The following is a 27,852-nucleotide window of genomic DNA, read 5'->3' on the forward strand; positions in this document are numbered from 1 at the left end:
TTTATTTGTTATAATCATAACTTAATTTATTAGTAATATTTTTCTTACCAATATCAGAGTCATCAAGTTCGAACACAACGAAATGTAAACGCGGACGTCCACTAGGAGTACGGAATAAAGTGAAAGGTATACACAAAATTAAATCACTTAATCCAGCAATGTTCTATATTTTTCAATTATTAAAAGCCCAAATATAATAGAGACATGTCTCGACTACTTGCTCCAACAAAATAATTTCATTTACTTATTCTACTTATTCCCGAACAGCTCCATCTGCGGCAATTTCCAATCAGGCTATGTTACGCAATGACAATTAACAAAAGTAAGGGTCAGAGTTTGAAAGATGTCATACTATATTTGCCACAGCCCGTTTTCACCCATGGACAGCTCTATGTTGGTCTTTCCCGAGTTACTACCAAGTCAGGCCTCAAAATTATACAAGGAAAAGATCAAAAGATAGGAAGGGTTAAAAACATTGTCCACAAAGAAATATACAACAGTCTATCGCACCTACCAGGTAATCCAATATTATTTGCAACCCAATACACAACATTATACAAAAATACTAAATTCCTTTCTCTTTCTCCTCCAGAATCACGATCCGATGATCACCCAGAGCAGACTTCCCGAAATCTTAAACAACTGTCTATACCATAAAATGCAAACTACCAGTAAGTCTGCCCACCCGAAACTCTTCAAACTCAATAATTAAGATGTACTAACAAAATTGTTTTTATCTATAGGTCCGCCCGCAATAGAAAGTGGCCGCTCTACAAGATCATTCATAATATACTTCACAGACATTGTCTACATCTTATCTTATTTTAATTTTTTTTTGTTATCTACCGGATTCTATTCCCTTTGGACAATTACTTATTTTTACTATCAAACTATTTTGTTTCTACGTCTTCACATCCAAAAAAAACAAAACTTAACTCACATTTTCAGAAACTAAAACTCCAAATTTTAATAAAACATTACTTTAATTATATATGTATTCCGCGCGAAGCGCGGACATCGGCTCTAGTGATTGGTAAAAGTTTATAGAAATTTGATGTAGGCTTTAACTATTAAAAATGAAGATACAACATGATTGATAAATTTTAGTGATTTAAAAGTAAATAAATCTAAAATAAGGTGATAAAACCCAACCAATCACCCCATATTTTACCAATCATGTAAAGATTTTTATACTATCTTTTTCCAATATGTTTCGTGGTTAATTGCAATTTATTTATATACTATTTTTAGAAATATTTACATCATCAGCGGAGATTATTCTAAATTTTGCGTAAAATATCAAATTCACAAAAATTAAAATAAATAATAAACTTCAATTTTCTTACATTTCATTATACCATATAATACATTTTAGGGTTTGTTTGTGAAATGACCAAAAAATATAGGGAAAATAAATTTTTAGTAAGAGGATTAAAATAGATAGAAAAAAAAAGAGAAGAAAGGGTGAAGTTTTGTTAGTTAGTGAATTATAATTTTTTTTAGGGTTTTTTGGCCTAATTTCCCTACATTTTATGGTTTTGGCTAAAAATATACATTTTATGGGAGAAATTTTTTTCTCAAAAGTTGATTAAAAAATATTCTCTCAAAAGTAAAAAAACTACAAAATATTTGAAACTTGGTTCTAAGAAAGCATATTCATTACGTAGATGACATCATTGTAGTAAAATAAAGTTCCTACAAAAATACTGATCATCAAAACACATGAAGCCAAGATTGGACACTACATACATCTCATCTTTTCAGATCATCATAACCTTGTCTTAGGATAAGGAAGAAAAAAAAAAAGAGAGACAACCATAAAGACTAGAGAGGACTATTAACAGAGTGAAGAATCAATCACTGGCTTGGTGAACTGTCTTCCTATTGCTCCCCACGTGGGCTGCGGCTTCTCGCTGGTGGTACAGGTGTTTTGCTCCTTATTCTCCTAGGTCTCCTACTCCTGTTTCTGCTCGCTGGTATAGGTGTGTTGCTCCTTCTTCTCCTAAGACTCGAACTCTTGTTTCTCCTCGGGCTACGGCTAATACTTCTTCTGCGTGGGCTACGGCTAATGCTTCTTCTGGGGCTACGGCTTATGCTGCGGCTCTTACTTGTGGCTGGACTTGCACTGCGACCCCTTGAGCCATTGCTGGCGGGTGAGCGTGAGTAGGACCTCCTCCTCCTATCATATCCTTCTTTCCTGCGACTATAGAGAAATAGTGAGCATTGAATAGTTACTCGAGTGGAGAAGTTTATTTTGTCCACACAGATGTGTTGTAGTGGAGTTCAGACATAAACCTTGAGTGACGTCTTCTATAAGGAGAAGGAGAACGAGAAGACATAGGCGAGCGAGAGTGGTAACGAGGGGAACTACGCCTTCTATCCCGAAACCTAATTCTCCCACAAACACAAAAAGAATGTTAAAAAACTTAAAATTCAATTGATAAACATAAAAGTTCAAAAAAGAAAGAGAAACGCTCCAAAAGCACCTTCCATCACCACGCTGCTTTGCTCTCATTTTAGTCGGTGTCTTCCTGTTATTTTCAGCAAATTCAACAGCCATCTTACGGCCAAGAAGAACGTAACCATCCATGTGATCTTTTGCCTCAGCAGCATCAGCAGGATCCTCAAATTGAACGAAGCCAAACCTTCTCTGATATCTACATTTAAAGATACAAAATGAGACCACGAAGGTGTAACCACTTTACAACACAAGCCTCTGTTGAGGAATAATTAGCAATATGATATCCCCTGCAACAGACAATATATCACAGGATAAACATGAAAATAAGTAAGCACTTGCCTGCTAAAACTCGCAAGTTTCAGTATAAAGAATTGACTTCTTCAAGACTTTGATTCATCTTCAAATTTTGAATACAACCCAAACTTCACTTGAACTCTTCACTACCATATAGAAGAACATCTTCAAAAGGACTCTAATTACTTCTTTTGATGTCTTCCAATTCTTTAGATTCACTGTTAAACCTCAACAACTTCAATTAACATATCATAACTGGATCCTTCTCCTTAAGCAAGGACTAGATAAGTACTAATTCCAAATTGACTAATCCACGCTCTTTTTTTTACTTTATGCTCTAATAAACGCATATTAGAAGATTCTGGCAAGGCCTTAGTAAGTAAAAATAAAGCGTATAATGATGTCATGTCTAGGAAACATGCTCTCACCCCGTACGATGATCCCTTGGCAAGTGAATGTCCTTGAGAGGACCGAACTGTTTAAATGACTTCCTGAGATCTCCTTCCCTGAAGAATTGAAAAAGGATACAGATTGGAAGCATATTCACCAAAACCAAACGAAGTTATCAACTTTCTTAAAGTCTTCTTCACAGTACATAAACGAGAACGTCAGGCATAGATATGAGGTGTATCCAAACAACTAGTAGAAAAATCAAGTCATGTTACCTGCAATCACGGCTTAGTTGGCAAACAAAAAGACTGCTACGAGCTCTATATCGGCCTCCTCCTCTAGGGCTTGGGCTTGGGCTTCGACCTCGCCTTCCATGACCTCTAGGTGGTGATGGTGATAGAGTGTAGCTCCTTCCCCTCATTGCAGTACCTCTCTATCAGTCAATCAACACAAAAGCAAGAGACTTAGGCAAGAGCTCTGACAGCAGACCATTCAATCTTGAAACCTAGAAGAACTAGGCCTTCTTCATGAATCTTGCAACTTAAGAACATAACTACGTTCACGATACAACTCTACAAAAGTCATCTTTGTTCCAAATGAGAAAAAAAAAAACTAAAAGAGAGCAATACTAACTGAGATCGCAAACAGTTTCGAAAGGCGAAAACTTTCGATTCGATCCTTGAAAAATCGATCGAGATTACCGTCTTTACTACAATCTACCGTCAAAGGAAGAGCCTCGATCGATGAATGGAATCGCGGCCGAGAAAAGAGCCGAGGGGAAGAAGATAAACTTACCGGAGAACGGAGGTCGGTGGTGACGACGAACGGCACGGCGAAGCTTTGCTCTATTGATTGGAGAAGATTGGGATTAAATCGTCTATTAAAGTCCCCTTTTGATCTCAAATAAGAGCGGGTTTTTATAGTGGTTATATTGTTTTTGCGTTTTAACCCCTAGAAACTCTTAAAATACTGTTTTGTGCCTAAAATTTCCTCTTTTTTCTAGAATGTCCCCTAGAATGTCCCCTTCATAGATCTAATTTTGGTTGTTTTACATTCATAAATGTTATATTTTCAAATATTTAGAGGAGGGAATTAATTATATTAACTATCATATTGGTATTTTTCTTCAACTAGTGAGAAATTATTTGTGTCAGAAAACAAAATCATGAAATTTACAAGGTTAATAGTAAAATAATAAAAGAGTATTGCATAAGACAGTTTCGTGTCTCAAAAGGCAAGCCGTTGGAGATACTTTTAAATGGAGGAATAGTTCATACTGAGGGTAGAGTTTCAGAACGAATCGATTTCCTTTTGAGCCAGGAGGAGCCTTCTAGATTTGTGCTTTTCAGGTTTGGTTTGATCCTCCCTCCAAAGTGTGTCTCTTTTAGCACATTGAATTGGCGTTTCATCCTCTTTTCCCATAAATTTATGTCCTCTAGTTTGCGGATACGTTCTTGAATGTCTTCATAGAGAACACCCCACAAAGACACTCTCTTGAATCTGTTTTTAGAGTTAAAGTGTTTCCTGGAGGAATTTGATATTGTGGTTTGTGTATGTTTTTGTCAGAGAACATTACTGTGGCGTCATTCTTGGATTTGAATTACCGTTTTGTGTGTTGCAGAGGATGGGAGAAGTTGGGTGGGACGTTTGTAATCCGAAACGACGAGTTTCCGGCTTCTCTGCTGGAGAGCCTTAACAAAACTTACAAGCTTGTCTTTTGAAACTGCAGATTCGTTTACGTTCTTGGTCTTCTGCTTCGTGGTAAAATATACTATACAAACGAGCCCTGAGTAAATTATACACCACTATGTAACTGCATATTTTCTTTAAGGAAGAGAATGATAAATAAATATATACCAGGACAGAGAGAGCGAGAGAACAGAGGAATATAATATAACTGTAACGCCCCGACCCGCCCACGGCTAATGGGCCACCCACGCCCGCTCTCTCGGCCCGTGGGCCCCATCCCGTCTGACGGTCGGTCCGTTAGTTTTCCAAAGGCTCGAAATCATTGTTTACTGACCCTGCAATCACCACCCGACCTTTCCCCATGCTTTGGCCTCACTCGCACGCTATCGCGAATCACTTCCCGATAGGTCACCCATCCTTCCACTACTCCAGCTCAAGCACGCTTAACTCTGGAGTTCTTTCAGGATGTGTTCCGGAAAAGGTAAGTCAACTTTGGTGACATAGGTAGCCAAATCAATTCTCTTAAGCCTTTTCACATATCACAACTCGGGATGTTACAATAACATTGTTTGAATGGCCTTCACGAATGAAAAGGTTGTGGTGAGAGTCTTCTTCAAATAAGCATAGTCTGGCTTATCATCAAACAAGTGAGTAGCAGTAAACGAAAGTAGGATGCAAACTCTGTTGGAACACACACACATGCAAAGTTACATTTTCTATATATCATCAACCATCTGCACTTCATCACATACTCATATGAACGAATCAGAACCAATAGTAGATAAATGCTATTTATATATATATATTTTTACATATTTCATAGTCCCCACTAGGAACCTGCTGGACTACATACATCTATAGTTGAGATCTACACCATGTCTTCCTACTTATTTATAAGAAGGTTAAAGGTTTTTATAAAAGAGAGACGACCATTAAGAAACTAGACAAGACTATTAAGAGAGTGAAGAATCAATCACTGGCTTCCTGAACTCTCTTCGACCTACTGCTCCCCACGTGGGCTGCGCGACTTCTCGCTGGTACAGGTGTGTTGCTCCTTCTTCTCCTATGGCTCGGACTCCTGTTTCTTCTCGCTGGTAGAGGTGTGTTGCGTCTTCGTCTCCTAGGTCTTGGACTCCTGTTTCTACTCGCTGGTAGAGGTGTGTTGCTCCTTCTTCTTCTCCCAGTGCTCGGACTCCTGTTTCTGCTCGGGCTACGGCTAATGCTTCTTCTGGGCGGGCTACGGCTTAAGCTGCAGCTCTTACTTGTGGCACTGCGACCCCTTGAGCCATTGCTGGTGGGTGAGCGTGAGTAGGACCTCCTCCTCCTCCTCCTCCTATCATATCCTTCTTTCCTGGGAGAGAAATGGCGAGCATTGAATAGTTATTCGAAGTTTATTTGTCCACACAGATGCGTTGTAATGGAGTTCAGACAGAAACCTTGAGTGATGATGTCTTGTAGAGGGAGGAGAATAATGATCACCACTACGTCGAGGGGGAGGAGGAGAACGAGAAGACCTAGGCGAGCGAGAGTAGTAACGAGATCTAATGCTCCTACAAACACAAAAGAATGTTAAAGATTTGGCATCTCTCTACTTATTCGATTGATAAACATGAAAATTCAAAAAAGAGAAAAGCACCTTCCATCACCACGCTGCCCTGCTCTCATTTCAGTCGGTTTCTTCCTCTTATCTTCTGCAAACACAACAGACAACTCACGGCCAAGAAGAAGATTACCATCCATCTGATATTTTGCCTCGGCAGCATCATCACGATCTTCAAATTCAACGAAGCCAAACCCTCGGGGATATCTGCATTAATTTGACATATTGAACAAACAAAGCAGTATCTCAGACTAGGAACCAAAAATACAAAGGGTGTACCACTTTACAACACAAGCCTCTGTTGAGGAACTATTTAGCAATATGATGATCCCCTGCAACAGACGATATCAACATGAAATAAGCAAGCACTTGCCTGCTAAAGCTCGCAAGTTTCAGTATAAAGATTTGACTTGTTGAAGACTTGTATTCATCTTCAAATTTGAATAACAAACCCAACTTCAAAGTTGAACTCTTGACTACCATATAGAAGTATACAACATCGCCATAAGAACTCTAATTACATCTTTTGATGCCTTCACTTCTTTAGATTCACTGTTAAACCTCAACAACTTCAATAAACATATGAAAAATCCACGCACTTTCTCCTATTGACACAGAAGAAAACTAGTGGTTTAAGACTTCAAATGAAAGAATGGAAATGGAAATGGAACTAAACATAGTAAACAGATTCAAGAAAGAGGGGGAGTATCTAATTAGATGTTGAAACATGCTCACCCGCTGTAGTAATCTCTTGGCAAGTTAATGTCCTTGAGAGGACCGAACTGTCCAAATGACCTCCTCAGATCTTTTTGCCTGAAAAAAAAACAAGATGACATATAAGAATGACAAGTAGAATTTGCTAAAAAAAAAAGAATACAGATTGGAATCATAGTCAACAATAGAGAGGGCTAAGTTTTTCACCAAACCAAAGATAGTTATCAAGATATCTCCAATCAACTTTCTTAAAGTCTTCACAGAACAGAAATGAGAACGTCATGCCTAGATATGCTTAAGAGAATGGCTCAAGGGAGTTATCAAGTCAATGTACCTGCAATCATGGCTTAGATTGCGAACAAAAAGAGTGGCAGAGAGGTCCCTATATGGTCCTCCTCTAGGGGTTGGGCTTGGGCTTCGACCTCTCCTTCCATGACCTCTAGGTGGTGGTGATGGTGATGGTGATGGGGTGTAGCTCCTTACCCTCATTTCAACCTCTCTATCAGTAAATGAACGCAAACAAGAGATCACAAACGGTTGGACGTTTAACAAACAAGAGACCACAAAAGCAAGAGCCTTAGGGAAGAGCATCTGTGAGAACTTCAACAAATCATTCAATCTAAAATACTTAACGAAACATGAAACTAAAAGAATCTTGCAACCTAAGAACATAACTACGTTCATGATACAACTCAATGGCTCTAGAAAGATCATATTTGTTCGAAACGAAAAAAAAAAAAAAAAACTAAAAAGAGACAAACACTAACTGAGATCGCAAACAGTTCAGATGGAGACAGAATGATGCAGATCAGATTTCAAGAGCAGTAAAGAAAAGTTGTTATATACACAAAAGGCGACAACTTTCGATTCAAATCGATCAAGATACCGTCTTTACTACAAGTTACCGTCAAAGGAAGAGCCTTGATCGATGAAGGAATCGTGGCCCAGAAACTTATCATGTAAAAGACTTACCGGAGAACGGAGGTCGGTGGTGACGACGAACGGCACGGCGAAGCTTTGCTCTATGGATTGGAGAAGTGGATTAAATCCCCTTTTGATCAATACGGGCGGGCTATTAGGGCTTATATAGTGGGTTATTATTTTACATTTTAATCCCCAGAGTCTCTTAAAATACTGTTTTGTGCCTACAATTACCTATTTATACAATGTCCCCCCTTAAAAGATCTAATTTTGGGTTTTTTAAGGTTCATAAATGTTACTTTGTCAATATTTAAAGGAGGAAATCAGTTATATAAATAGCATATTGGTGTATTTATTCAACTAGTGATAAATTATTGGACAATTCTCTCAAATAGTATTTTTTTTTAAAGTTTTTGTCATAAAAATAGATTTCAAAAAGAAAATGACCAAAATAAATTTTATTTTATTTTGAAATATTTATTTTTCATTTTTGAAAATTTGAAACCATATCCCGAAAACTTCACCTATTAAATATAAACCATAAATTTAGATTAGTTAACCATAGGATAAAAATACATTTTTACTCAAAAACTCAAAAAAAAGTATCTTAAGAAATTTCTCTAAATTATTTGGGTCAGAAAATAAAATCTTGAAACTATAGGCGTTAATAGTAAATAATAAAAGAGTGCGTCCTACTCTATAAAGATTCATCAAGTCTCTGCCAAGTGCCAACCTCTGATCAGAGGCTTCAGAGGTTCTGTTTCTGTAACCTGAGTTTCGGTTTCTCTAGAAGCAAAACATCACACACATCTTTGAATCAATCAAAGAAATAAATAACAAGAACACACATGCAATCTGCATTTTTTTTTCTAGGCACTCGGTTCGGTTCGATAATACCGGTTAAATGTGCAGGCAGCTAATAAAATTTTGAACAAACGACACTGCCTCTATCAGAAGTTTCACTGCCTCTCGAATACTATTTTTGTAGGAAGCTTCTATGTGCCGTGCTGCGTCTCTCTTCTACCGTGAGAGTTGCAATTCTAATGGCGACGGAGTCAAATTATATTTAAATGTCCTAGCTAGAAAATCATGTCCATGATTAGATGATCTCTTCCTGAACCACTTGGATTGGAAAATTGTTTCTTGTTCCTGTAACCCGAGTTTCTGTTTCTCTATTAAGACAATTTCAGACAACTTTTTGAATCAATCAAAGAATTAAAGAACACATGCAATCTGCCTTACTTTTCCTAGGCTCTCGGTTCGGTTCGATAATACCGGTTCGGTTAAATGTGCAGCTAGCTAAAAAAATTTCAAAACATGAACAGAGACACTGTCTCTTTCAGAAGTTTCACTGCCTCTCGAATACTATTTTTTTTTCCTCTCATGGAAGTTTCTATTTGCCGTGCTGCGTCTCTCTTCTACCGCCTGAGTTGCAATTCTAATGGCGACGGAATCAATTTGCCTTAACCCTTTATCTTTCGCGAGGTTAACGAAAAACCCATCAAATCAATTTCGTAAAAGGAGAAACCTTTCCTGTCGAACTCGTCGTTCTCGATTCGGTGCAATCTGCTCGAAGACATCCGATTATCAAGGTAACATCATCTCTCCTATTCAAATTCACTCTCTTTCTCCTCTCAATCGATCAGTAGAATGTTCAAAGATGTTACTTTTGGTTCTGTTTCCACTCTTTAATCGAAAGGTTTGGTGGTTTTAGATTACCAGAGCTATGCAAGACCTTTGCGTCTCTTACCAGCAGAAGAAGTGAAAGTTTCTATTGCAAAGAACCCATCCTTAACTGTGACCAAATCTCAATCTCTTTATAAGGTGAAGCTGCAGACAAGTAACGTGTTCGGCTCAGGGATCAGCGACATGAATGCTAGAGTTCTTATCTGCTTGATAGACGACAAGGGCGACTCAGTGTTACAGACAATACCTGCAACTTTGTCAAGCAATGATGAAAGCTTCAAGTTTCAGAGAGGCTCCGTTGATGAGTTCACGTTTCTAGGGCCGGAACTCGGCAAGATCAGAGCTTTTTGGATCAGCCTTGAGTCTGGTCAGCTTCTTTTCACTTGGAAGTTGATTTCGTTAGATTTCACAGATGAGTCATGTGTTGTTCTGTTTTCATGTTTTAGGACAATGGAGAGTTGGAGGAGTGAGCTTGTGGGTTGTTAAAGGACCTGTTCCTGGAGAGACCAATGTAGAAGAAGCGTATTGTTACCGATATGATTTTGAAGTCGATGAGATCTTGCTTGGAGAGAGCAGTGACCTGTCAATGGTGGAACTCAGACCTTCACGTATCACTGAACTCACCGACTCCGATCAACTCTCTTCATCTTCAGCTCAGAATCTTGACCGTACAGTTGTTTCCAACGAGGAAAGCATGGAAGAATATGAAAACTTGAAACTCTCTCTGCTTCTCTATGATGCACTTCTCATCCTTTTAGGAAGCTCTCTCGTTTCCTTCTCCCTAGGTGAAAATTCCGCCATTGCTTTCTTCTTCGGTGGAACAGTTGGGTTTCTCTACTTGCTGCTCCTACAGAGATCAGTAGATGAACTTCAAGTACCAGGATCTTCTTCCTCATCCGAAAACTCCAGTCAAATCCTCAGCGGAAGAGTCAAGATTCCTGTTTTAAGTCTCGCACTGGCCATAGGATTGTCAGTTTTAGCAGTCAGAGGTTACAATCCCACTGCATTTGCAGTCACGCCGAGAGACATTGTGGTGGGGACTTTGGGGTTTCTTGTGTGCAAAGTAGCCGTTGTTTTGGCTGCGTTTAAGCCCTTGAAGGATGGGTCTTAACACTTTCAAGAGAGACAATGGTTTATCTTCTCTTCTCTTCCTGGGAATCTCTCACTTGAGTGTTTAAAGCCTGAAAATAGATGTACATAACTTTATATACAGAAGATATATGTAAATAATGTGTATCTTACATACATCAAATGAAAATTTGAAATACTGTATGTGTAAGTGCACTTTAGTCTTTAGTAGTTAATGTGAATCTTACATACATCATATGAAATTGATATACTGTATGTGTATGTATTACTCTTTAGTAGTCCATATGTATCTTACTACGTGATACATCATAAGAAAATGATATGATGTATGTGTATATCTGTACTTTAGTCTTCAGTAATCCATGTACTAATAATCATAGCCAGTGACAGTTTGATTCTTACACAATTCTATCTATTATGACTTTAGCCTAATGTTTTGTGATTTTTGTTTTAGAAGAATGTATATTATCGAGGACAAAGGAAACTGTATGTATGGCATACCAAATCAGTTTGTTTTCTTAAGGGTTAAGTGAGATGTCACTGTCAAAGAATTAGTTAGGCAGGGCATGACTATGATTAAAAAGTGACCTTAGGGGGAGAAATTATATCATGGGTAAGGTTTTTTCTCAATATAAGATAGACACATTTATTTATCATAACTACTAACTACCATTATGTTTATGAAATATTGTCAAAATGTACTTTTAATCATTTGTATAAAACATATAATCAAAGTGGTGTTGAAAAATCATCTCTTATTAAGTCATAACTCTCTTGCCAGTTGCCATCATTGGTCCATTGACATGCATTCTTGTGTGCTTGAACTCATCATTTTATTTCTTTCTATTTGTATAATTTTTCATTTATTTGTTAAGCTGCCTCAAAGTAACCTCAATCATAAATCACTCCTTAAATAACATAATGATGTTTCTGTTCTACGTAAAGTTTGGTTTAGCTATATGTGAATAACAATGCCAGTTTTGGTAGGTTAACCATACTAGCATTTATATTAGCTGTATTGTACTTGGTATGACTTTTCTGTATGTATGATAAATGATATCTTGTTTGTATGCTTGTGAGTCTATTTGCATGCATATAACGTATGGTCTCAAATACTCAAAAGAGTCTTTCATATATACTTTTTAAAAAAAATATTTCATATGATGTTTGGCTCTTATCTCTTTGTACCTTCTTGAAAATGAGCAACATTTTGATAAACACCCTATACACCTCAATTATTAGAAATTTTTAATTAATATGGATAGATAATCGACATATAGTTTTGTATTTATTCTACATATAATATTTGAAAATTATGGTGTTTGTATTCAAAATATTCATGAGTGTCCCATTCCCATATGACAAAATCGCCCCCTTCCTTTAAATAGTTTTTGATGAAGTGGTTGAACAATTGCCGTATAATTTAATGTATTTTTTAATTAAATTTAATACAAAAGGTCGGTAGATGCAATGTAGTCCAAACATACCATTCGTAAGGCATCAATTAGCGTAATTTGTTGTCCAAACATTTATATTTAAATACACCTGACAGATTCCAACTTTTTTTTTAATGCAACGGTTTTAACTTGTACATTTTTAACCTTTTTACTAGAATTGTACATACTTGACTAGTATACGAATAGGGTAAACTATAATTTCTAATTAAAATTTCAACTTTTTTTTGCTGACTTACTGATAAAAAAAAAACCTTTCTTTACGTTTTGAAATCTTGAGTGGAAAATGTGTTAGAATTTAATGTTGAACCTTACACATGGTTGACTAAAAACCCAACAAACCTTACACCTTTGTTGACTATTAATTCACTGGCTATAATATTTTGAAAGGTCTATAATGGAATATTTAATCATGCATTCATTCATTCAATAAACTCTAGATTCTTTCTGTAATTACCAAAAACACTAAAAAACCTCTAAGACTAATACTAGTAATATAGCATTAATAATAGTATTAAATACCTACGCTTTACTTATGTTTCCTGAGAATTGTTAAAAAGCGTCAAGAGAGAGAAAGTTTAGAGAGAGAGAGACCCACCAGTCCCATTTTACCGTGTAGAGAGAGCGAAGTGGAAGGTAAAGCTCACGTTTTGCTTCTTCTCAGCCGCACCTTCTTCCTCCCCTCCCATGTACTGTGAGAGATTTGACCGTTAGGGCTCTCATCGGATTCTTCGATCGGCCTCAAAGTTCGTAACTTTTCGAAGATCTGTGTCTCTTATGAGCTTCGTCTTCTGAAGAAGATGGATCTATCTTCTCAACGCCAATCCCCAAATGGGTCCAGAGGCTTTCGCCTCCAAGCTCCATTGGTAAGCTCTTCCCTTCACCAAGAATCACTAACTATCCTAGTTTCCATTTCGGGAAAGCTCTGCACTTGCTCTGCCTTTGTTCAATTTCTTTCCTTTTTTAGAAACCCTAATTCAATTTGCTTCGAAAACGCTTCCTTTTGCAGAAAGTTTGCTCCTTTATTTGATATCTGAAAAAAATTGGAATCTTTTTTTTCAGGTGGACTCTGTTTCTTGCTACTGCAGAGTAGACTCAGGTCTCAAGACCGTAGTGGAAGCAAGAAAGTTCGTTCCTGGCTCAAAGCTCTGTATCCAACCTGACATCAACCCCAACGCTCACCGCCGCAGCAAGAACTCTAAGCGTGAGAGAACAAGAATCCAACCTCCGCTTCTCCCCGGCCTCCCTGACGACCTAGCCGTCGCTTGCCTCATCCGTGTCCCTCGCTCAGACCATAGGAAACTCAGGCTCGTCTGCAAGAGATGGTACAGGCTTGCTTCCGGCAACTTCTTCTACTCTCAGAGGAAGTTGCTCAGGATGTCTGAAGAATGGGTTTATGTCTTTAAACGTGACCGTGATGGGAAGATCTCTTGGAACACGTTTGATCCCGTCTCTCAGCATCCTCAGCCGCTTCCGCCTGTTCCTAGAGAGTATTCAGAAGCTGTTGGGTTTGGTTGTGCTGTGTTGAGCGGGTGTCATCTTTACTTGTTTGGAGGTAAGGATCCGTTGAGAGGATCAATGAGGAGGGTGATCTTCTATAACGCTAGAACGAACAAGTGGCATAGAGCACCTGATATGCTCAGGAAGAGACACTTTTTTGGCTGTTGTGTTATAAACAACTGCTTGTATGTAGCGGGTGGGGAGTGTGAAGGGATTCAGAGGACGCTACGGTCGGCTGAGGTTTATGATCCGAACAAGAACAGGTGGAGTTTCGTTGCTGATATGAGCACAGCGATGGTGCCTCTTATCGGTGTGGTTTATGACAAGAAGTGGTTTCTCAAGGGTCTTGGGTCTCACCAGCAGGTCATGAGTGAGGCTTATGACCCTGAGAGTAACTCGTGGAGCCCGGTTAGTGATGGAATGGTTACCGGTTGGAGAAACCCGTGTACTTCTCTGAACGGTCGTCTCTATGGATTGGATTGTAGGGATGGATGCAAGCTCAGGGTGTTTGATGAAACTACTGATTCATGGAACAAGTTTATGGACAGTAAAGTTCACTTGGGGAACTCGAAGGCTCTTGAAGCTGCGGCTCTTGTTCCGTTGAACAATAAGCTTTGTATAATCAGGAACAACATGAGCATGAGTCTGGTTGATGTCTCGAATCCTGATAAGAACAATCCTAGGGTGTGGGAGAACATTGCGGTGAAAGGGCAGTCAAAGGGCATTCTCAGTAATATATGGTCGAGTATTGCAGGGAGAGCTGTGAAAAGTCATATTGTGCATTGTCAAGTGCTTCAAGCATGACATTAAAGAAAACTCAACAATTGAGCCAGAGAGTTTAGAAGAAACCAACCACATTGAGCTTCCAAGAAGAGAAGACGAATGCTCAATAAGTGTTATACAAGAGCTCATGTCTGGTCTTAACAGTCATACAAGAGCTGAGAGAGAGTAAGAATAGACATGGCCATCTCTTCTGGTGTTGTTAATCTTTGTTAGTATTTATAGGAAGGTGGTATTTAAATGGTGTTTTAGCAATTGTTATAGCTTTTTTTGTTTGTTTACATTTTGTATTCTGTGGATTTGTAAATCTCAAGACTTTTCTCTCAAAGTTCATCTGGAAAGAATAACATGATCTGTATCTGAACGGAGAAAACTGATAGTATAGTTTACCAAAGAAAAAAGCTCCCTGATAGTATATGTGGAAAGTTGAATTTTATTTTTAAAGCATACAATAACAAATCTAAATCTAAGTCAATTTCATATCTAAATATTTTCATTATGTGTGAAAGTGTTTTGGAGTTGGTGGTTTAATCAGATACTAGATTTTGATCCGCGCTTTGAAAGCGCGGGATTTGTTTTCTGTTAAGTTAACATATCAAAACATGTTTATTTCGATTGTATTAGGAAATAAAATTGTAAGATGTGTAATTATGTTTCGAGATTCATAGTTGACAAAACTGTTCATATATTTGACTTAAAGACTGGTGTAACCGCAACGGGTTATGGTTGCGGTTGGACGGATGGTTGCGGTTTTACGCGATATTCAGGAACTTTATACGATTGGTACTACGGTTAGAACTTGGTGCTTTTAACAATATTTACATTTTATATAATTATAAAAATATTAAACATCATAATATTATAATAAATATAAAAATTATATTTATAAAATTATATTTTTTATTTTTTAAAAAAATTATAGAAAATATTTTTATTTTAATAATTTATAATATAAATTAAAATATAATAGATATATTTTAGTATTTCTATTATTTCAGTTTTAAATTTTTATTTTTATTGTTGTATTTATATTTTTTTGAAAAGAAGAAAAAAAAATTTAACTTCCCGCAACCGCCTGCAAACGATAGCTGAAACCAGCTTTTGAATTTAAGAGGTTTAGAACGGTTTGAAGCTGTTAAGAGCGGTTTCAATGATTATTGCAAAACACCAACAATCGCTAACAACCGTAAAAGTTGTGTTTGCGGATGGTAGCGGAGAAATCAGTCATGCTCTTAATGACAACATAAATCTCTAGTTTAACAATATAGATTTTATATCGTTAACTAAAACACAAAATAAATTATGATTTCTATACCTTTAGAATTTTAAACTATGCATAAATATAATCTTACACATATAATATTTATGTTTTAAAGTGTAACTTAGAAACACAGTATGATTATTATTCTTCTGCTAGAAATAGAATAACATGGTTTTTTATCTTAACCATTAAATTTAAAAATAATAAGTTGTAATGTTTTTAATAGAAATACTTTACAATGTTTATAATTTTCAATTCAATTAATTTAATTTGTTATAAAATTTAGACTGGACTTGTTAATGGGCAAACTAAATATTTATTTTAATTTTGAATAAAACTATCAAAATGGGCTGTATTTTGAATACAAATTGTTTATCAAAGCCCGTATTTTCTAAATTGGCCCAAGCCCAGTCGATTGTTTGGTTCAGTTTTCAACAGAGCTCCTTTTTCTGTTTTCATGTTTCAAAAAACTTTTCGGTATCACCCAAAAAAGTAAACTCAAATGGCGATTGAAGCAGAGGACACAATTGATAGATAGTTGGCTCCAAGGTGTGCTCATATCCTGTATTTTCTCCGTCGTTGATAGATAATTGGCATCCTAGATTCTACTTAACCAATTTCTTCTTTTTTTTTTTTAATTTCTTCTGCGTGTGATGTCCGATGGCTTAAAAGGAATGGATCCGTTGAAATCAAAACCGATCTGAGGCATTCACAGAACATATTGGTGTGGACGTTCGATTTAGTATTCAACTAAGAAAAATCTCCAAAGATGTGGGTTCAGATTGCCAGTAAATCGTTTCATTCCATTTTTTTAATCTTTTTTTCTCTTGCAAGGATCTATGAAGATAATATTAGGTGTCTTAATTTTAAAAATATGAATTTTCTGTTAAAATATATTTTTTCCTTTAAATCTAGTTTTTATTTTACCACAGATGTTAGTCCATGATCTCACGAAAAAATCAAAAAACATGTTAACATGTCTAAGTATTTACCTTTTTGTCTACAAATATTATTTCTGAAGTCTCACCAAACCTGGGATTGGATGGTTTCCAGGTATGCACCATTTTGGCGCTTGGATAAGCCACACCGTTTTCTATGGTTTAATATCATCAAGGTAAACAGTTTTTTGCTTGGAAGACATTATATGAAAAAAATAGAAAACAGCATGTTTGCTTTGAGGCTAGATGGCCAATATATATAGGAAACGTAAAGGGTGAGGGTTTAGGATATTCCTATTCAATTTAGTTAGAAAATATAGGCCGTTAGTTTAGGAAAATATCATAGCTCGAGAATCTAGTTTTTTCAAGTTATGGAAAATTATAATTTAGTTGGAAAATTAAAGATTTGAAAAAAAATTAGCATCTACAATATTGATATGTTCAAGATATGGAACTATAACGATTGGTTGGATATCTATAGTTTAGTATTTTCGATATAGGTTTGGTTTAAAATGTTGCGCCTTTTTTGGTTATTGATCTGGTTATTTGCAACTACAATATATTGCACAGCTGTTAATCCCGTTTAATTCTCAAAATTTGGGGATTTGTTATTCATTTTTTTAATATACCGGCATTTAAACCCAATAGTTATCCCTACATATGACTGACATTTTGTAAAAATTAATAATTTAATTAATAAAATAAACAAATAATTATTTGGGGTTTAGGGGTTCGTTTGTAGCTTCATACTGTACATCTAAAAATTGAAGCTTCCAAATCTATGAACACGAATGTTATATATACTTGAAGTTTATTATCGATTGCAATACAAATGTATGGTTGAAGTTAATGATTGTAATTAAAACATTGAATTACATATTAATAGATAAAACATTTGTATTGAATAATGTAAGTTTTAATTTTGAAACCTGCTGAATCCAAAGTTGTAAGTTTTAATTTTGAAACCTGCAGAATCCAAAGTTCGTGAGGAGAACACAGAAATTTAAATGTTCAAGTGTCAGTGCTGATGGAACATGATGAATTAAATTTCAATATACAATTTTCTGAACATATAAAGTTAACAAAAAAGGTGTATTTAATCTTTTTTGATGGCTACGATCGAAGGAAGGAGTTTGATATGTATTCTAGAGTTGTTGAATTTGTTAACGTCGTATAGTTTTGGTGTAGATAAATAGATATATTAATTGAGTAAAATGAAAGGAAAAAGATCAAAAATAGTTCCTGTTGAATTAAAAGGAGTAGTGAATATATGTAAAAAAAATCATAGACTAAAAATATTTCAATGGCAGAGATTTGTAAATATTTCAAAACTCCAAGGGGATCTCAAAAAAGGCCCTTCAGTTTTAATAATATTGATAGTTTAACCATTATTAGTTTTTGTGAAGTTTGCTTTTATGTTTTTATATGGTTTAGTTAATGGTATATATTTTGGCCTTTTTGCATTAAAAAGTTAATTGCTAGTGATATTTTAATTTTGCATAAATAATAGTTTGGACACTAGAAATGATCCATTATAAATTAGTTTTATTTTCAAAGCATACAAGAACAATCTATTCTAAGCAATTTCATATATAAATGTTTTCATAAATGTGTGAAAGTTTTTTGGAGTTGGCGGTTTAATCAGATATAGTTTAACCATTATTAGTTTTTGTAAAGTTTGGTTTATGTTTTTTTTTTGGCATGGATTTGTTAATGATATATGATATTTTGGCCATTTTCTTTAAAAAAATGTTACTGCTAGTGACATTTTGATTTTCAATAAAGAATAGTTTGGACACCAGAAGAATGATCCATTAGAAACCAGTTTTTGTGAGTAATTGGATACTTTTTTCTAAAAATAATTATTACTACCATAGAAAATTCTTATATCTTGTGATCTTCTTCTCTCTTATTATCACAATAACTTATAATTTCTTAATGACGACCTTTCATCAATTTTGTCCATGTTTTGAATCAATATAGCAGTCATTAAAAAAAAACTTTGGATATTATTTTTCAGTTACAATTGTTTATTAGATTTGAAACTTGTAAACTTAGGAAGAAAGTATTGAGAACGTGTTGTTGTATTCAGTACTCACAATGAGAATATATACAAGACAAAGAGATCTTCACAATAGATCCTTAGTTATCAACATCTACGTATATTCTATATTCTCTAACAACTCTTATACGACCTTATCTCGACTCCAGCGAAGCTTACTCCTCAAGTAATACCAGACCGGACAGAACCAAACCGTACCAACACTAACACTCCCCCTCAAGTAGGTGAATGGAGATTACGTACACCTAACTTGGATAGCAAGTAGTTAAACACAGGACCTCCCAAGGCCTTTGTCATGATGTCTGCTAGCTGCTCTGTAGTGCGCACATGCCTGGTCACAATCAGTCGATCCTGTATTGCATCTCGAACACTATGGCAATCAGACTCTATATGTTTCGTACGTTCATGAAACACAGGGTTGTTTGCAATATACAAGGCTGATTTGCTGTCACAGAACATCTCCATTGGCCACTTATGTTGCACTCCCATGTCGTTCAATAGTCTTTTCAACCATTTGAGCTCTCGCAACGCAGCAGCCATCGATCTGTATTCTGCTTCAGCAGATGAATGAGAGACTGTGTCCTGCTTCTTAGTTTTCCAGGAGATTGGAGAGTTCCCGAGCAGAGTGATGAAGGAAGACAATGATCGCCTCGTATTGGGGCAAGCAGCCCAGTCCGCGTCGCAGAATATACGAAGACGAAGATCACTCGCAGCGTTCAGCATAATTCCTTGTCCGGGGCATCCCTTTAAGTATCTCATCACTCGTACCACTGCATCCCAATGTGCTTCTCTTGGTTTGTGCATGACCTGCGAGAGCACATGGATAGCATAACTGAGCTCAGGTCTCGTAATGGAAAGGTACACAAGCTTTCCCACAAATCGTCTAAACCGTGCAGGATTCGTGTAGAACGCCCCCTTATCTGACAGTAACTTATGGTTCTGTTCCATAGGAGTCGAAACTGGTTTACATCCGAGCATCCCTGCTTCTGCAACAATGTCTAAGGCATACTTCCTCTGAGACAAAAACATTCCTTCAGGTCCCCTTGCGATTTCAATTCCCAGAAAATACTTAGCTCTTCCTAAATCCTTCATCTTGAAACACTCATTCAGGTACACCTTGAACTTGCTCATCATCGTTGAATCATTTCCAGTCAAGATCAAGTCATCAACATAGATGAGCACTCGCAGCGAGTTGTCTCCTTTGATATATGTAAACAATGAGTAGTCAGAGTAGGATTGCTTAAACCCAAACTTCTTTAATGCCGTCGTCAACTTTGCGAACCAACATCTCGGCGCCTGCTTCAGACCATAGAGAGATTTCCTTAGCCTGCACACTTTTCCTGGTGTGGTCGCTTGAAATCCAGGAGGCATCTGCATGTACACTTCTTCTTTCAAATCCCCGTGGAGGAACGCGTTATGTACATCCATCTGGTGCACTTCCCAGTTCTTAGCCGCAGCCACTTCCAACAAGGTTCGCACCATAGTTAACTTGGCTACCGGGGCAAACGTCTCGTCGTAGTCTTCTCCCTCTACCTGTCTGTTTCCACACACCACCAAACGCGCCTTTGGTCTCTCTATAGTTCCGTCGGCGTTGTATTTGTATTTATAAATCCACATACATGCTAGCGCCTTCTTTTCTCTAGGAAGCTTCATCACATCCCAAGTTCCTTGTTCTTCAAGTGCTGTTACTTCTACTGACATGGCTTATTTGAAGTTGGGATCCAACATAGCTTCTTTAAAACTTTTCGGTTCTGTTCCCTCTGTGATGACTGCGAGGAACACTTGATGTTTCTGTGAAAACATAGCATCAGTAACATATGCGGAGAGTGGATAGGACGTTTTACCTTGAACCGAGTCGGAGGACCTTGATGGAGTTGTTGCAGGTGAGATTGGAGTGGCGTTATGTTTATCGACGAGGCATTGTGCGTTGTATGTCACATAGTCCTTGAGTTTCACCGAAGGTTGTGACACGCGATGTCCTCTCCCCAGCAACTGTTCCTCTTGAACAGGTTCTGTAACTCCGATTTCAGCTATAGGAACTGCAGGTACTACTTTCTCTGTCTCAGTACCCAGTTCTGCTACTCTTTCTCCCACCGTCAATACTCCAGATGTCTCAGACGGTTCGACCACTGCATCACTAACACTCCCCCTTGATTCTACGACCAGTGGTTCTTCATGTAACACTCCCTGATCATAGAAGATAGGTAGCTCGTCGCTTCCAAGTGGTTCATCGTGTTCATCAAGGTATGGGAATGTGTCCTCTTGGAACACGACGTCACGAGACACAAAGAACTCGTGGCTCTCCAGATCATAGAGCCTCCAACCTCGCTTCCTGTATGGATATCCAACCATGATGCACCTCCGACTTCTTTCCTTGAACTTATCTTTATCTCTAGACATCTTGTGCGCGAAGCACAAGCAACCGAACACCTTGATGTCATCATAGTTTGGTGCCTTGCTGTACAAGCACTCATAAGGTGTCTTCCCATGTAGTAAGCTGGAAGGTGTTCTGTTAATGACGTGAGCTGCAGCAAGAATACATTCGCCCCAGAACTTGATGGGGAGACTCGCTTGAAACATTAACGATCTCGCGACATTGAGAATGTGTCGATGCTTCCTCTCAACTCGACCATTCTGCTGTGGAGTGGCAACACACGACGTCTGATGGATAATGCCATTGCTCGCGAAGTACTTAGACAAGCAGACAAATTCAGTACCATTGTCGCTCCTCACTGTCTGCACTGAGCGACCAAACTGTCTTTGAACCAGTGCGCAGAAATTTGGCAAAATCGTCTTGACCTCAGTCTTCTCAAGTAGTAGATGTATCCACACAGCCCTCGAGAAGTCATCGACGATTGTAAGGAAGTACACTGCACCGCAGGAAGATTGTTTGCGATAGGGACCCCATAGATCAACATGTATTAACTCAAATGGCACTGAAGCTTTATTAAAACTCTCGGAAAACACCCCGCGAGTTTGTTTTGATTTAAAACAAATGTCACAACCACCAAACTTTTCTTTATTGTCTAAAACACCAGAAACAAAAGGCAAATTTCCTAAAACACCAAATGCAGGATGTCCTAATCTCCGATGCCACAGCGTCTTGTCCTCAGCGGCTTTGATTCTGTGTCCTCGTGCCATAGTAACATCTCGATAAACATAAACGCCATCCCGTTCTTCACCGGCTCCAATCAGGGTCCTCGTAAAACGGTCCTGCAACACACACAGAGTGTCAGTAAAGACAGCAAGACATCCGGTTTGCTTAAGCAACTTAGCAACCGATAACAGTGTGCAATTCAGATTAGGCACAAACATAACATTCATCAACGTAATCTTGTCTGAGAGCCTAAGAGAACCACTCTTTGACGCGAGAACTTGACTACCATCTGCGAAGCTCACAGGGCAGTTCACAATATTAACAGTTTCAGTAAGCAGAGAGAGATCACCAGTCATATGGTGAGATGCCCCGGTGTCGAGGATCACCTCACCGGTCTGCTGCTTACCATTCAACTTGTCAGGAATCGGTGAGCTCTTTTGCTGCTCAAGAAGAGAAGTTAGAGAGGCCCACTGTTCGTTGGTGAGTCCAGGAACACCAGCGCTGCTCGTTGCTTGAGCTGCATTAGCCTTTGCCTGACCACGGCCTCGCCCTCTTCCTCTGTTGCGTCCACCACGCTCGCTGTTCTGACTGCGTTCTGTCCACCACTCCGGGAACCCGACAATCTGCCAGCAATCCTTCTTGTCGTGTCCAGACCTTCCACAATGAGAACATACCAACGAGCTACCACGACTGCGAGCCACTGCTGCAATCAAACCACTCATAGACGCACTGTCGCCAGCACCTCCGTCTGATTTCGCCATGAACCCGACTGCGTCTTGTTTAGGTTCAACTCTGGACGACACCAGACGTCTCTCTTCCCTTATCACTCGCTGATAAACAGAGTTGAGATCTGGTAAGGGCTCCATGCCAATGATGTTCGTACACACGTTACCAAAACGAGCATCATCTAGTCCCATTAGGAACGTGTGCACTTTCTCCTCTTCATACTCTGCAACGAACTTCTCTGAGGCCCCGCAAGTACATTGTGGGATTGGTTTGTATCTGAGAAGCTCCTCCCACTTGAGCACCAAGCGACCAAAGTATTCCATAACACTGGAACCGTCTTGTCTACAAGCCGCTAACTCTGCCCTCAGTTGATGTACTCGAACCGCATTCCCGACGGAGAATTTCCTCTTCAGATCATCCCACATCTTGTACGCATCAGGCGTGAACGTCACGGTTGAACGGATCGTGGGCGAGATGGAAGCCCTTATCCAACCCACAATCATTGAATTTACAGTCTTCCACTGCTCAGCTTCTGCCGGCTTCTCCGACTCACTCGGCATAGTCAGAGATCCATCGATGAATCCTGTTTTACGCTTGGCATGCAGCGCGTTCTCCAGCTCCGACGACCACTCGGCATAGTTCTCTCCTGTCAACGAGACTGGAGAGATGGAGACACCAGGATTATCTGAATGTGACAGAAAGTAAGGTGAGGACATACTGCTCCCACCACTGACGCTTGCAACTGCAAGATCTTTTGACATGATATTTTTTTCTCAACAATTTCTTCTACTGGATCTAGCACTGCTCTGATACCATGTAAACTTAGGAAGAAAGTATTGAGAACGTGTTGTTGTATTCAGTACTCACAATGAGAATATATACAAGACAAAGAGATCTTCACAATAGATCCTTAGTTATCAACATCTACGTATATTCTATATTCTCTAACAACTCTTATACGACCTTATCTCGACTCCAGCGAAGCTTACTCCTCAAGTAATACCAGACCGGACAGAACCAAACCGTACCAACACTAACAAAACTTGTGAACATTTATATATAAAAGGATGCTAATTTTTATCATGGAGCAGATGCAATTTTTTCTTCAATCAATTAATGTGAATTTTGAAGAGTGAATATGGTGAAAAATACTTCAATATACATACTTTATTTTTTCTTCAATACATACTTTGTTCTAAGCTGTTGTTTTACATATTTTTGAATCTTTATTTTAGAGAATATAGATTATGGATTGCTATGTGGGAGGTGAAACACTTTTTCCTCTTTGGATTTGTTTGAACATAATTTTTGATGTTTTTTTGTTTTACTCTATTTTCTTAGTTGCATTAAGATATTATTGTTCATAATATTTACTTTAGTTTCTTCAAGCCCACGGGCTGCTGGTGAAGCTTGTTGGTTATGGTGGGACGGGTCTGGGCCTTGTCACTGACACTGAACCGTAGTTTTAGTGATCATTCGTTTTTTTTTCTATATTTACATGAGAAAACTAGATTAGGCTAAGTGATTCATGCTAACGTTATTTTAAAAGCTATGATTTATAAACAAAAAATAGCATACTAACACCTTGTGTTTTTGACAACACCTTACTAACAACATTACGATTTACTAAATGATCTTAACTTACTACATTTGTTATGTCTCATACAAGAATGCACTTTTGTGGAAACAAAAAAGCACTAGCGTACACAAGAGCAAGTAACAACAAGATTAAAAGCTACGCTTTCGTTATTAAAATCTCAATACCCATTACAAGTTTGCACTCACTTACATGCATAAATCATATGCATGCACATGCATATATAAATTTAGATGTAACTATTTAACATAAATTAAAGCAGAAGAACGTAACATTAAATAAAGGAGGAAGACGTGAAAGAAGGGATAATGAAGAGAAGATGAGAGAAGAGAGCAAATATTAAAAGCTCAACAGCCAACCAACTCTTCTTCTCTCCAGTACTCTTCACTTGTTCAGCTTTTCCTCCTCCAGTCCCATCTTTATATACATACACAAAGAAAAACATTTACAGAGTCAGTAAATTTGATAAGCAGTAATTAAGCACACCATCTTTATTGATTCATATGTATTGAATTATTGATCATGGGATTAGCTCAATGGTGTGCTTAATTAGATAGTAATGTTGATTAGATTAACTTAAAAGAGATGGACTAATTACTTGAGCAAATTTAATTGATTTTAGTTACCTTTAACATTATGTGAAGGAGATGTGGAGTTGGTCTTTCCTTCATATTCAATCCTTCCTAAGCTCTCAAACTCTTTAGCCAGTGTCGAGTTTGGAGATAAATGCAGAAGCGCTTTCCCATAAAATCAAATGCAAACAAGTTTAAAATAAATAAAAATTCGTGATTCAGTAAACAAAGAAGCAAATCTATATCATTAAATACCATCAATTGTCGTTCCATACCGTATAATAACAACTGAAGAAATAATAATAATACAGTACTATTTAACAATCTAAAATATTATAAAATCATACATTAATAATTGTATGTGATCTCCAAAATAAAGACTAATAATTAAAACAGACTAAAAGTTCTAGTATCTACGGCTTATATATATATATATATTATTTTTATTTTTTTGATAAAAAAAAAAGCTGTAGATACTAGAACTACTTTCATTTCCATATGGTATAACAACTAAACTAATAAGGGAAAGAAGAATAAAAAAACTCGCAGTTTAGTATGAGAAAGGAACATTCCCCAAAAAGAAAACAACTAAACTAAAACGAAGAATACTTCAAATAACTAATAACTGAAATAAGACTGTCCATTGTACTAGGAATCACCTGCTTAGTATACGTACATGATCTCCAAAATCAAATTTAAAAAAAAAACAAAAAAGAAGAGAATGAGACTTACAAATACACTTGGTGATGTTAGGAGCTGTAATATGACAAAGGGTGGGAATATGAGCAGCTAGTGTTGCGTTAAACTTGAGGCCAAGATTAGGATCATCTTTGTCTTTGACCAATATGCAAACACACTTCTCACTCTTTGTTATAACCTGATCAAAACCACCACAACAATCTTTTGTTGGAGCCTTTGCGTTTCCTCCCACGTATGGGAGACATGGTGAGAGTGCTATCAACTGGTCCGTACACTCTTCTCTGTCTTGATCCAGATCTGAGCTTCCAAACCCTACCAACATGGAGGTTATCACGATGGTTATGATCATTAGGGTTCTAGTTGATTTCTCCATGGTTCGATGTTGTGATCTTTTATGATCTCTCTTTCTCTATATATAGATATATGTATCTGTTGATTGGTCGTCACTTTTTAGCTAGATAGAATGGTGTGATCGTGTGTATATATATATATATATATATATATATATATATATACACATACATACTATCTAAGTGTCAATGTATTGGTTGGGTGATGAGAATTTATTACATTTTCACATTTATAGTTGTGTCAAGATAAATAATTTTTAAACGTGTAATATTATATACTACTAGTATATTGTAGGAGTGTTGATTAATTATGGCTTACGACAACTTTTCAAAAGAATCAACTAATTCATTGGGGAGATAACTAATAAAAAAACATCATCAATTGGAACTTAATTATATCAAGAAAGCGGAATTTTTTTTTCTAAAAAAAATAGTTAGTATTTTGTTTGTTAGTTAGTTTGGCTTCAGTGACACAATTTATTTCCAGCCAAAAAAATATATTCCAGTATTGTGATATTTTCAAGGGGAACAAATATTTTACCGTGATAGTTATTCTTATGAAATAATGTGAATTTCTAAAGTTGTTAATCCACAGTACATGTGGGTCAATATACATGCAAAAAGATTAATTATATGATGGCATAGAATCTCTTCATCTACGTTAACTGACTATTTGAGGATGTATGTAATTTTTCAAAAATGGACAAACAAGGCAACAACTACATCAAATGTCATATTCATATATACAACCCTTAGATGTTTCACGCATTAACTATATAACTTGGTATGTTTCCGAATATCAAATACACCTAAAACATAGAGCGATTGAAGTTTTAATAAGAAAATTGCTATACAAAAGTTGTATAACTTCTTCTATATACTTTGGCAAAAAAAATTCTTCTACATATATAGTATTTGAATAGTGATTTTGGATCCTCAATCATATTATTCTATTTGAATAATCCAATCACTATTCAATTAGTATATAGAAGAAGTAATTGCTATACAATAGTTGTATAACTTCTTCTATTACCACTATTCATAATTTCAATCATATTATTCTATTTGAATAATCCAATCATAATTTTTAAAGTTAGATGGCGAAATGACAAGCCTACAATTTATGAGAGTCATTAATGGTAGTCAAGCCCTAGGAACTCTGCAATTTGCATGCATGTGGTTATGAATTTCAAACAACTCCAATTATTGTCCTTTCCTAGCTCTAATATACTCCATCCGTTTCATTATAAGTGTCAACATATTTTATGAAGATTAAGAAAATTGTATAGTAGATTAATATATCCCTCTTAAATATATAATTAACAAAATTATATTGAAATTGTAGAATGATACTTATTTTGAAACAATATAAAAAATCTAAAATGATACTTATTACGATGAGTATTTTGATTAGTATGTTTTCAAGTTGCTGATATTCTTTTTCTTTCTTCTTTGTGTTAGTTTACGGATATTAAGCCTATAATTTTTAATTTTTTGAATAAGGCACTGATAACATACGTGACAGATCTCAAAATTTAGTTCTTTTCTTTCTAACCTTGTGTTATTCATTCTTGCATGCGTATTTGTAAAACGAAACGATGTTTTTACCGACTGAACTAAAACTTCGTTTTGTAGGGATCTTGACTCCTAGCTCAGTTTCTATTTTCGGCCAGTATGTAACTTTCTTCCTAAAGTCCTCATAATAATTGAGGTAAGATATATGTACATGTTTCCCTATACTATATGACTATAAAATGATAAAGAGCTTGAAAAATTAGTTGAGATATCTATGATTAGATTCACATGGATAGTGCTCGGTTATGGTATTAACGTAAGTAAATGGTATATTTGATGAAAAATTAACGTAAGATAAAAACCAACCTTTCTTTTGAGGGACTGTTACCGTCCGACGATAATCATATAAAATATTTTGTATTTTTTCCACTATAAACCTTTCAAAATTTTAAATTAG

The 27,852-nt window shown here is 36.8% G+C and overlaps 5 protein-coding genes and 1 long non-coding RNA gene across 7 annotated transcripts; 3 read left to right on the forward strand and 3 right to left on the reverse strand.

Annotated features, from left to right (window-relative positions):
- Positions 1–1,636: 1,636 nt before the first annotated feature.
- On the reverse strand, positions 1,637–4,074 carry LOC106443639 (serine/arginine-rich SC35-like splicing factor SCL33). Of its 2 annotated transcripts, none has more exons than XM_022689699.2 (6): positions 3,941–4,074; positions 3,421–3,578; positions 3,184–3,261; positions 2,487–2,657; positions 2,296–2,388; positions 1,637–2,197 (listed from the first exon to the last, which is right to left on the reverse strand). In XM_022689699.2, exons 2-6 carry the CDS (start codon positions 3,564–3,566, stop codon positions 1,882–1,884), a joined length of 804 nt encoding a protein of 267 aa, XP_022545420.1. In that variant the 5' UTR covers positions 3,567–3,578; positions 3,941–4,074; the 3' UTR covers positions 1,637–1,881. The 2 variants fall into 2 exon arrangements, with proteins under 2 accessions (XP_022545420.1, XP_022545419.1); XM_022689698.2 differs by having other exon boundaries at positions 1,637–2,203; positions 3,941–4,073.
- A 234-nt stretch (positions 4,075–4,308) lies between these two features.
- On the reverse strand, positions 4,309–9,173 carry LOC106443628 (serine/arginine-rich SC35-like splicing factor SCL33). Its single transcript, XM_022689700.2, has 5 exons — positions 8,121–9,173; positions 7,483–7,647; positions 6,471–7,247; positions 6,271–6,384; positions 4,309–6,185 (listed from the first exon to the last, which is right to left on the reverse strand). Exons 3-5 carry the CDS (start codon positions 6,572–6,574, stop codon positions 5,804–5,806), a joined length of 600 nt encoding a protein of 199 aa, XP_022545421.2. The 5' UTR covers positions 6,575–7,247; positions 7,483–7,647; positions 8,121–9,173; the 3' UTR covers positions 4,309–5,803.
- A 229-nt stretch (positions 9,174–9,402) lies between these two features.
- LOC106428098 lies at positions 9,403–11,104 on the forward strand. The gene is made up of 3 exons (XM_013868845.3): positions 9,403–9,661; positions 9,784–10,122; positions 10,202–11,104. Exons 1-3 carry the CDS (start codon positions 9,511–9,513, stop codon positions 10,864–10,866), a joined length of 1,155 nt encoding a protein of 384 aa, XP_013724299.2. The 5' UTR covers positions 9,403–9,510; the 3' UTR covers positions 10,867–11,104.
- A 1,728-nt stretch (positions 11,105–12,832) lies between these two features.
- Positions 12,833–14,906, forward strand: LOC106443609 (F-box/kelch-repeat protein At1g55270). The gene is made up of 2 exons (XM_013885159.3): positions 12,833–13,164; positions 13,361–14,906. The coding sequence occupies exons 1-2, from the start codon at positions 13,099–13,101 to the stop codon at positions 14,600–14,602; spliced, it is 1,308 nt and encodes a 435-aa protein (XP_013740613.2). The 5' UTR covers positions 12,833–13,098; the 3' UTR covers positions 14,603–14,906.
- Positions 14,907–16,633: 1,727 nt separating this feature from the next.
- Positions 16,634–18,013, forward strand: LOC106443595. Its single transcript, XR_001288054.3, has 2 exons — positions 16,634–16,953; positions 17,750–18,013. It is a non-coding gene; the product is annotated as an uncharacterized LOC106443595 (long non-coding RNA).
- Positions 18,014–24,386: 6,373 nt separating this feature from the next.
- LOC106443584 (non-specific lipid transfer protein GPI-anchored 6) lies at positions 24,387–25,994 on the reverse strand. Its single transcript, XM_013885136.3, has 3 exons — positions 25,564–25,994; positions 24,886–24,996; positions 24,387–24,676 (listed from the first exon to the last, which is right to left on the reverse strand). Exons 1-3 carry the CDS (start codon positions 25,901–25,903, stop codon positions 24,534–24,536), a joined length of 594 nt encoding a protein of 197 aa, XP_013740590.1. The 5' UTR covers positions 25,904–25,994; the 3' UTR covers positions 24,387–24,533.
- Positions 25,995–27,852: the final 1,858 nt, after the last annotated feature.

Source organism: Brassica napus, chromosome A8 (assembly GCF_020379485.1).
Source record: "Brassica napus cultivar Da-Ae chromosome A8, Da-Ae, whole genome shotgun sequence".
NCBI lineage: Eukaryota > Viridiplantae > Streptophyta > Magnoliopsida > Brassicales > Brassicaceae > Brassica > Brassica napus.